We start from the raw sequence: 11021 nt of genomic DNA, 5'->3' as shown, positions 1-11021 counted from the left end.
ATCAGGGGCGGAATCCAACCGCAAGTGATCCTCCCTATGCGCTATACTCACTCCGAACAGCAGAGCCCTTGAAGTGGGTACTATGAAGGGAACATGGCATTAGTGTATGAATATACCCGTCGCTAACAGTCTTGTGGAAGGGCCCTCCAAGAACTTTCGTTTTGAATGAGCTTTCGAGTGGCATCTCTCCCGCAGGTGTGCCTTATAAGGTACCAAAAAATGCAGTTTTGAATTCATGATACTTTCATTGTACTCCAAGGTTCTTTAAAAAAAATACCATGGTTTTACTATGACGCATGTCATAAACATGGGGTTATCACAGACCATGTCTGAAAATAAATGTATTACCATGGTGCTTTTTGTGAGAAATAGAACAGAATATGCTATTATTTGTGATAATTGAAACATTTAAAAATGATGTACAGCATATACAAGAATACTCAAAAAGCAAAGAAATTAGTTATGTATTTTTAATTACTCCTCAAATCAGTGGCCTTTTTTATCCTTCCACCAGTTTCTGCTAATTGCCCCTCCTTCCTCTTATTCCCCCTTTTTCAATCACCCCCTTTCTATTTTCTTTCTCTGTGATTTAACTATTTAAACATATTAAACTCTTGATTGATCAACCTCCCTTTTTACATAGGAAAAAAGACTTAAGACTTGAAACAATTTTTCTTTTTTTAATGATTTGGAAAGGAAATAAACTGACACTGAAAATAAAAATAGTATACCAAACAGTAGGCCAGAGAATAAAACAAATGTAAGCATTTTTAATTTACATACATTTCGTTTTGTGGTTGTTTTAAGGCACTTGAAATCACAGAAGGAACATTCCACTTAAATCGTAAAATCTTTGGTCCTCAGTTTCTCAAAAAAAGGAAAGCAGGAAAACACAGTCAGAACTGAACACACTCTCGGTTTTATGGTTTTCTTTTGCCCCAATGTCCTTTCATAACTTTTTATCTGTATTGGCCAAAATCCTTCTGAAAATCATTAACAAGTTTCCAAAAGGTCTTAAGAGGGTTTGATTCATTTTGCAATACAGCAGTGTTCAGATGGGGAGTAGATGGGGACATAGATTACATTTTCTTTTTATATACATAATCTCCATCCGGTTTTGGACAAAACTGCTACAGTTGAAGTGTTAACATAACATGTCAAGAACATGTCCTGGTCATATTTCACACCAAAATCAAGAAGTAATACTAAATTATATAATTAAATCAAATTATATAAAAAAAAAATGCAGTCTGTTTACCACCTGTCTGATGGCGAAATGCCCGTAAATTGCCCACTACAAAAATCAAAATTCCTCGTCAAACATGGCATCCTAATACCACCCCTTGATGGTAGATTTAGAAGTACTTTAATTTATGATGATTTATATTTTATACCGAAAACATACTGTATATCAATATTTCTTTAGTGAAAATTACTGATACTGTAATGAGCTTCTATATCGATCAATAATTAGAATTAGAGGTCGACCATCAAAGAGTTTAAAATGAATAAAATCCCAGGTGTAGTTTTTATTTCAACCAAAATCCCAATAATAAGATTTGGTGCATAACGCAGAACTCATTATTATAAACAAGACCAAAACACATATGGAACTCTTATTGTGAAATGACGAAATGAAAAACAATAGACAGATTTTTGCAGTTAATCGATAGTTGCAAAAAGCAACTATTGGTACGATTAATCGGTAAAACCAAATCTACCTCTACCTCAAATGGGAAATACCATTAAGAAATATGGAATTCAAAAGCAAAACATCTGGACACATGGATAGTTTGCTTATTTGCCATAAAAATAGTGTGACAGCAAAAAATCTTTATGGTCCTGCAATACACTTTGTTTTTTGTTTTGTTTTTAAAGCAAAATATAATTTCTTCCTTTCCTTTGATTTTAGGGTGAAATATGACCTAGATGTGTTTTTGTTAGATTAACTCTGGAAAGTCCAGGAGATCAAACCAAACCGTCCAACCAAACACCATCTGATGCTTACAAATATTTTCTGGCTCAGCTACAAGGCAGCCATGTCTGATAGGAACTGTTACAAGTGGAAATGGGTGAATGCACGTGTGCTACATAGTAGTTGCTGAAGTTGATGTCCCTGACGTAGGGCGCTGGTTGGTAGTAACATGTGATGTTAGACAGTGCAGGAATTGCATTCTGTTCAGCCAGAACACGTAGCGCCAGAGACGAGATTAGTGCAAGCGTCTGTCTCCTCTCATGGCCCATGAGACAAACGGTGCTTTCATCCACCACCTGATGTAGAGTCATGAGGCAATCATAACGCTTATGCTCCATGCCGTTAAAGTGGTTCTGCAGGTACGCCTCCAACTTCCGCTGCTGTTCGTTGATGTCGGGGAAGTCGATAAAGAAACGTGAGCACATGTAGCGTTGGAGGGACTTCATCTGCGTCTCAGAGGCTGGATGGAAGTCCCTCACCAACAGGTGGCAGTATTTCAAGAGCCCACCTCCACGGATCTCTTCCGGACTGTGCGTTGCAATAATTTTTGCATGTAGGTGCCCCAGTGCTTCGTCAAAGTCTCCGTACATGCTCTCACCGAGTACAGTGGGGTGAAAACTCTCGGACATGGGCGTCTCAGAGCAGCGGTCGAAAAGTAAGAGTGAATCCAAGCCAATTTGGAAGGAGTCCACACTGAACTCAAACTGCCGTCGCAAGGAGTCCACAAACTTCAGCTCCACGTTCTTGCCAGTGTTATTGGAGAGAGATATGAGACTCCAGCGATCCGTGTCATTGCATACCTTCACAAGTTTCTGTACGTACGCTTCCTTCAAGGTCAGGGCTGTGATGCGTTCGCGGCTCACACCAGCTGGCAGGAACTCAAGAAGACTGTCCAGGACCACGTCCTTCACCAGACGGAATGTCTTGTCATCGGTCAGACTCAAGCCGAAGATCAGGTCCAGGTCTTTGTAGCCCAGGCCAGTGTCCTGGTGCAGAACATAACTGGCAGCTGAGCCGTTCAGTTTCACATCACGCACCACCACTCCACGCTCCTCTAGCCGAGCCCGTACCACCTATATGTGAAAGACAGACAGAGAAAAAGGAGGCATTAATAAAGTTGACCATGATTATATACTTTTTCAACGTTTCTTAAGCTGTGACTCAGTTACAACAGGCTCTGTGATTCTAGTACTCGAGGCACCATTTGGGATTCCTCACATGCTACACCAGCAGAACCCTCTGGAAATTCTCCAGAAACCCTTTAAAGTAGCTTAAAATATCCTATTTATGTACACAAGGAACTTCAAGATGTATTTCAAGTGCCTCGAAGCCTTAATTTATGATGAAGTCACTCAAGGAATCATTGACAGTCCTTGGAGTTCTTTAGAGATCTAAGAGCAAGTTTCGATCTCCAGAGGGTTATGCCAGTGTGGCAGCTGAAGAACCCCAAATGGTGCAGAGTATCCTTTTGTTTTTACTTTTAATCACAAGTTTAACAGCATTTTGGTGCTGATGTGGAATGGAAGCAAAATGGATAAGAGACGTGGCATGCTTGAATAGAAGACGAGGTACATTTACCAGAAAAGTTAATCTGTTTAATGGTTTAATGGGTTTCATGTGTGAAAATGGCTGACACATTCTGGCACACCTGTATATTCCTCTTTATTTGTGGAGTTATGCATGTGATATAACTGGCTTTCACTACTTTTGGATGAATTGAGATTCTGTGCTGAGTCTATACACATTTTCCACTAATTTGTTTTGTGTGGTTTGTACAATTGTTCATGGAAACGACTACGCCACTATTTAAATTAGCTACCACTTTTTTACTCTACCACTTTGTTTGGCAAATTATGGCTGGTTGCTTTACATGTCAGTCTTCCTGTCTAATTGGGTGATGCTTGGCCAGAATGAGATGCAGAGTGGACCAAACTTTGTGCCTTTAGTCAATAGTCTAAATCTGTATATGAGAATGTGATGTAAAACAAATTAGCTAATTTCTACTACCTGATGCTGATTGGACAATGTAAAATTGTCAAATTCCTGGCTGGATTCGCAGAAATTTCAGACTAACACCTCTATAGAATAAATCAGAATGGCTTACAATTAATGTCAAACAGAACAGTGCTTAATTATCTTATAATTATAGCGTGTACAGCGTAACTTCATCCACATTTTTATTTAATCTGTAACGCACCTCCACCAACAGTTTTACCCCTGAATATTTTACTAGTCTAGAAGAATAAGAATTCAGTAAGTCCTAATTCAATAATTCCTAACTTTGACAGACAATCTGACCATGCAGTGCCATGTAATCTTCTAAAGTTTCTTCACACAGTCTTCTCAGAAAAACACACACCTCTCCCAGATTGAAACTATAGCACTGTAGCCTATCCTTTGGCAATGATAAAATGCAAAATATCCCCTCAGACTGACATTTGATGAAAAACGTGCTCTTAATGTCTGAGAATCTACTTAGTTTAGTTTTGTGGATGTTCAACGTCTGGCAAGAACAGGAGACACCTTCACGCAGGATCAGTAGCAAACTGATCCAGGGCAGAAAACATTAAACCCTGAATGGCCTTAAAGGTGAAGTGTGTAATTTTTGTGCCACTAGATGTTTTAATTTTCAGAAAGAAATACGAGTGGTTCTTGTATGTGCAAAATGCCACAATGCTGGGGTGTTGTGGGTGGTTGCCAGGGCAGTTCTGTATTGCTAAGGTTTTTCTTAGTTCTTTTAAGGTGTTTTGAGTGCATTTCTATGTGGTTGCTAGGGTGTTATGCATGGTTGCCAGGGCATTGCCATGCAGATACTAAAGTGTTCTAAGCCGTTTATAGAACATTAGAGTTACATACAAAAGTCTGTGCTATTAGACTGGAAAAGCCAACAGACTGTAATACAATTTTGTCTTCTTAAAACGGTCACACACTGGACGAGAAGCTACAAAGAAGATACGGCACAGGTATCAAACACAGGGCATGTCGATGCGGTTCAGGTGGAAGACAGTACACACAAAAGTTAACAATGTTTTACCCTACAAGGCTAAAGTAAATAATCTATGTCTGTTGATAATGATTTGGGTTGAATTGAAATGGAAATATGAGAGTTGCGCTCCATGACGTGTCAGAAATTTGAGCAGCCTCTGGAGTCGTAGGTAGGCACCGTCGGCAGATGCCGAGCGGCGGTGGCAGTGTGCGTACATTCATAGAAAACAACCGTTTAGAATTTTAGAACACACCATCATTCTAAAATCCCTAAACAAAGATCAAAATTATTAAATGGAACTCCTCCAACAGCTTTTAAGCTAAATCCAACAAACTTGGTACAGACCTTCAGACTGTTGTGACTAAGTGTGCTATAACTTTCTAACTGTTTGGACTTACGGTTTTTGCATGATGGGCAATGAAAAATGCCATTGAATTACATTAACAGAATGTTCAAATGGGCCGACTAGCAAAGAATTAAAGTAAACAAATGTGCACAAGGGCTTTAATCCAACTTTTTCCTGAACTCAGAAGCATTCCACAATTCGACTACATTTTCAGTCTCCAGGGTTTTTACTCACATATACATATATTCTTAGTGGGTAATGCAATGTTTAATGTATTACTTTGGTAAAAATGGTCAAAAACATGTGGCTCTATAGTGCCAATACTTCAAGATGACCGTTTTTTTTATTGATGTAGATGACAAAGCGATAGTTCGAGGTTAGTTACATTAATATCATTAACTATAAGTTATGACAGACAAGAACTGCACAAGTTGAGCCTGAAATTCATTTTACTCCAAAATATCTTAAATGGTTGTTGTTCTCCAACTGGATCACTAGTTTCGGTAGTTTGACCCCCCCCGCCACTGGATTTATCAGGTTTATGTTACATGCTGTAGGGATGAATTCCTTTAACATCCACTCACATATTCAGAAAAGCACCTGTTCAGAGAAACAGGAAAAACAGAAGCTGCTTTGAGGGTCTCTGAAATTTGTGGAGTCAATGTATCCTTCTCAGATTGAAAAAAAAAAACCATAATCCTGAGGGGTTACTTTACAATCACCAGGTTCCTCTTTACCACACTGAAGCCTTGTCAGCTCCATTTCCAACAGCACTAATCCATCCGTGCCACAAACAAGCCAACTTTACCTGCCAAACAGGCCAAAGCAAGTCATCCAACAGTGAAGTAATGATACCAGTGAGAAAAATAAAATAAGCGATTTGTATCTGAAAAGTCTTCCTATACTTGGTTATGAGAAAGTTGTATGCTATAACACAAAGGACATAATCATTTTACCAAGGACGTGGCTTCAAATCTTTTAACTTTAAACCTTATGTTGTGTTCATATTTTTTGACCCAAACAACAACAAAAAAAATTTCTTTTTATTTTTTACTCCAGTTGGAATAAATCTCCTTTACTTTGTTCACATATAATAGTGTTTCCCCTAGCATTTTATTCAGCAGTGGTGCTGCTGTGCGCACCTCCACAAGCCTGCAAGGCCGGACCTGTATTTACGAACAACGGTGGAGTAATGGCTTAAAATGATCTTCGAATCATTATAGATGGGTTATTCATGTTCACCTTATCATGTGTGTTTATTATTTACTGGGAGCTTTTGACACTTGAAGTGCTCAGAAAATCAACTTCACTTTTTTATTAAACATGAACACAAATATCAAACAGAACATACATGTCACCATAGGGCTCTAGACTAACATTTACATTTATGCATTTGGCAGACGCTTTTATCCAAAGCGACTTACAGTGCACTTATTACAGGGATAATCCCCCCGGAGCAACCTGGAGTTAAGTGCCTTGCTCAAGGACACAATGGTGGTGGCCATGGGGATCGAACCAGCAACCTTCTGATTAACAGTTATGTGCTTTAGCCCACTACGCCGCCACCACTCAAATATGAGAGCGGTGGCACTGGTGTCACCAAGTTCTACAGATGGTGGTACCAGCGCCTGATTTGGTGGCAACAGTGGAAATACATTTTTGTCCTTAATTAAAAAAAAAAAAATAATAATAATAATAATGAATGATAGAAACTAATAAAAATAGTGACATTGTTATACATTTTATATTATTTTGTTGCCAAAATGCACATAAGACACTATAGCATTGATACAACAGTAACATCTTTAAAAAAAAAACAGTTAATTTATACATAGGCCTACCTAATTTATATAGGGAAATATTAGGGAAATATTCTGCGTGCGATCCAACTGATTAAGTACAGTCATCTCTTTGAATTTATGAAGGCAAACATTTAATTTACTAATTTAATTTTCTCCCAAAGAGATGAGGTTTTTAAGGTTAATGCTCTCAAGTTTTTAAAGGATCAAAACCTAGCTCCCTACCCTAAACCTTCTGTGTGTTCAAAGACACAGGGTTAGAACAATCGTGCTGCGTGTATTCAGTGCTCGAGCACTCTGCCGATGACGAGATTTGCATCACACGTCCCGTCGGTGGACCCTCAGCATTCACGTCAGACCAAATATACTTTGGTCTCATCCCTGGGCTGTTCCATGGGTGCTGTTGCTGCTATATTTTTTTATATGTTTTTCAATCAATAATACATTGATTTGAAAAACCCCTGCTGAGTGACATGAATCTAGAAATGCACTAGAACTTCCTGAGTCATAAAAACAATTTATAATAATAATGTATATTACATTACATAATTCATTTCTTATTCCCTCCTTAGGAATTCTTCTTTAACTTGCTCCATTCATTCATTTATTTACCCTAACTGGTCTCAAGTTGAATTCAAGAGGTCTAAACACAGTCTTAATGAAAAAGTGTAGTTTTTACAAAAAGAAGAGAATATATCATTTGATTATATTTGATTAAAGATTAGATACTGTAAGACTGAAACCCCAATTGACTTCCCTTTTGCTCTCACATTTAATATTGAGCCTCACAAGCAGATGGTAGTTTAATAAGCACTTACATTTGAAAGGTCAGTGATGTCATCAGAGAAAAGCCTATATTTTAAACCTTCTTTTATATGGCTAGGTAAAAAAAACTAAATATCTTGTTTCACAGTAAATGCAGTGAAATGGCTGCCTTGCAATTGTGAAGCTGTAAATAAAATGAGCAAATGCAGTGAAATGTTCTATTCCTTATTTAAATGAACAGACGATGATGCTTTTTATTTTGTATCCACTCTTAAAGGTTTATTTAGACATTTTTGTATAAAATGCATACATGATGCTTGTTGTCTATTATGGAAAAATAACTTAATTCTGATTGAAGGGAGGTGCAAATGTACAGTTAACATATGGAATAAGATTATAATTATTTTTTTAATAAATTTAAAAACAGGACAATATGGTATTCCAACAACCTATTAACAGCATTTCCATCTGGTATTAAGATTAGTTTCGGGTGATCCGATCACATGTGGTCTAAACACAGGTCTAAAGGGGTCTAAAACTTTTTGTGATTGGATCACAGAAACCACATACAAATGTGTTCAAAAACGCATGTGTCCACATCGCATTTGAGGCGTAAATGCTAATCCGTCCTGCATCTGTCCCGGGAGCAGTGAAGCACCACCCCTCACCTGTCAATCAACTGCTGTGCTACAACAAGAGTTTAAACTTTGCTGTTTATGAACACCATAAAAAGGAAATAACCGTCCAATAGGAAAATGTTAGAAAACGGATACATACACGATCACGAGAACTTCACAGATCTACTTTAGTGTGTTTGATATCAACACAGATGAGAAGCACGGACACCTGAAGCTCCTTTAATACAGGTAATCCACTAAAATAACAGATAATTCTGCTTGACATATTGCGTTTGTGTTTGGATAAAATTTCAACCGCATCTGGGAGAAACAGCATGGCTTTTTTTTCATGTTTTCTTTGTCTTTATTAACATGCAGTAACACACTGATATAGGCTGTGTCCCAAACCAGGAAAACGCTGACTCTGGAGGCTGTATTTGGAGGCAGGAAGTGATCAAAGCACGTCCAAATCAAATGTTCGTGTCACTTCCTGTCTACTGAGATACCTTCATTTGATACATTTTTGAAGGCAGCATAGATGTATCCTCCTCTGCCTATGAAATCCCACAATCCTGTGCATCCAGATCCACGGCAGTTGAGCTCAAGAAAAAAAATGCCGACCGAAGAGGCATTTTTCAGCCAGTTCGTGTACAAATATATGTTTTTATTCACTTTTTCCAACTTTTGATTCTATTTCTAGCAAGGAAGTAGTATTGTAGTTATTAAATATACACTTGGTTATCGCCAAAACTCTCTTGATTTTGTTCTAAATTATTAGATCATTGTGGTGTGGTAGCCCTAAATACATACGTAGAATGAAGCAGACACTTTACCTTTACTAGACACTAGATAGTGATAATCAGTTGCTGGTGTCCTTGCAATGATGTGACATTATGCTGCCTCAGTAGCCTGTCTGAAACTAGCTCCTGGAGGTACCTTTTTACACAAATGCTGTCTGGTGAGTCATTGACTGATAGGAGAGCGAGATACCTAGACAAGCTACTTTTTAGATGTCTTTGATGCAGCCATAGTGACTGATGTATGTCATCATGAAACAGAGACCCTACTCTCCAAATCCGAACACAAGTGGTCAAATGAGACGCATTTATGCGGCCAGGTGTAAACAGCGATGGTTCTCACCTGACCACATGTGATCGGATTAACCAAGCATCATAATACCAGGTGGATAAGGGGACATAGAGATGTTTCTTAGCAGGGCCGGATGTCGAGGGGTGCTGGGGTGGGCTAGGGTTAGCTAACACCCTAACCTATGCCCCCCCAAACTCAAGAACAAAGGGTTGAATTGATAATTTATGGTGCTAACTGAAGACACAAGCAACACAACCCCCAGCACAATCTAATCCCAGCAATTGAAGCATTAAATAAATACAATTTTATTGAATAATTCATGAGCTAAATCCTTTAATTTTCCTTGTTAACTGTGAAATTATAAACTAATCCTATAAATTATTTTTCTAAATGACAATGAATAACATTGACTAACATGCTGTTTCTTAAATGCCAGACTCATAAACACCAATACTTGAGTAAAGGTTACAGCATGAAGCATTTACATGTCTCCAATGATCATGATTTAAATACTGTGGGGGTTGTACTTGCATGTTTGATTATTGGAGGGTTACCTCCCCCCATCCCCGCAGAATGTATGCCCCTGCTTATTGGTAAGAACAGTCTTTATAAAGCAACCTGGATAATTTATCTTGAACAGCTCTTAGCAAGAAAAGAAAATGCTTTTTTATTTTACAACATAATAAAATGTAGCCTACTACAGAGGCATTGCCATCATAATAATCTGATTGTTTACCCCATTCCCTTTTTACAAAAAAAAAAAAAATTAAAAATAGACAAACCAGATAGTGTGTAATTTTGTAAACTGAGTTCAACAGAGCTCACGTAGGCTACCTGTACGATGTGTCGGGGTTGGACGGAGAGCGTGGGGAAGTTTCCTCGCCCGTGGATCGGGACACATTCTCCCAGGATGGAGTCCAGACGCTGCACCTGCTCCCACGACAAAACACAACAGCGCCGGTTCTTCTCCGACACATCCGGGGAGGACATGGCGTTACTAGCCCGGTAAAGACACGAGTCTGCCCGCTTCTTGTAAACTGAATGCCCCAACTGTATGACGCTCCGTTCAGGAATAAAACATTTAACTTTAAAAGTTATTTTAAAGACAAATCCAAATATTTACCGATCAACAGAATAACTCAAATGTCTCTGTTTCCCACAGTCAAACGTCGCCACACTCACGCTAGTCTACCCTTCAGTCACTGTGTCTGAAATAAACTGCTTACAAATACATTTAAACCTGACAGATTTACATACTCCGCCTACACCACCCACGTCACAATCCTTGCTACGACCATTGGCTAGAGGAGGAGCATGCAGTTGTGTGGGAGCATTTCATTTATGCTAAACACAATGCACAACCATAAACCATACTTATACTTGTAATATAGGTTATCCCTTAGGTTTCACGTTAAAAATACAACTTTTTCCAAAGTTCTATATT

At 38.5% G+C, this 11021-nt stretch overlaps 1 protein-coding gene across 1 annotated transcript; it reads right to left on the bottom strand.

Moving 5' to 3' along the window:
* Positions 1–680: 680 nt before the first annotated feature.
* LOC127619958 (terminal nucleotidyltransferase 5A-like) lies at positions 681–10765 on the bottom strand. The gene is made up of 2 exons (XM_052093002.1): positions 10412–10765; positions 681–3048 (listed from the first exon to the last, which is right to left on the bottom strand). Exons 1-2 carry the CDS (start codon positions 10565–10567, stop codon positions 2023–2025), a joined length of 1182 nt encoding a protein of 393 aa, XP_051948962.1. The 5' UTR covers positions 10568–10765; the 3' UTR covers positions 681–2022.
* Between the last annotated feature and the right edge of the window lie 256 nt (positions 10766–11021).

The sequence above is a fragment of the Xyrauchen texanus genome, chromosome 26 (assembly GCF_025860055.1).
Source record: "Xyrauchen texanus isolate HMW12.3.18 chromosome 26, RBS_HiC_50CHRs, whole genome shotgun sequence".
Classification (NCBI taxonomy): Eukaryota; Metazoa; Chordata; class Actinopteri; order Cypriniformes; family Catostomidae; genus Xyrauchen; species Xyrauchen texanus.
Note: the sequence above shows the minus strand (reverse complement) of the source record. Positions and strands in the feature narration are given on the sequence as shown.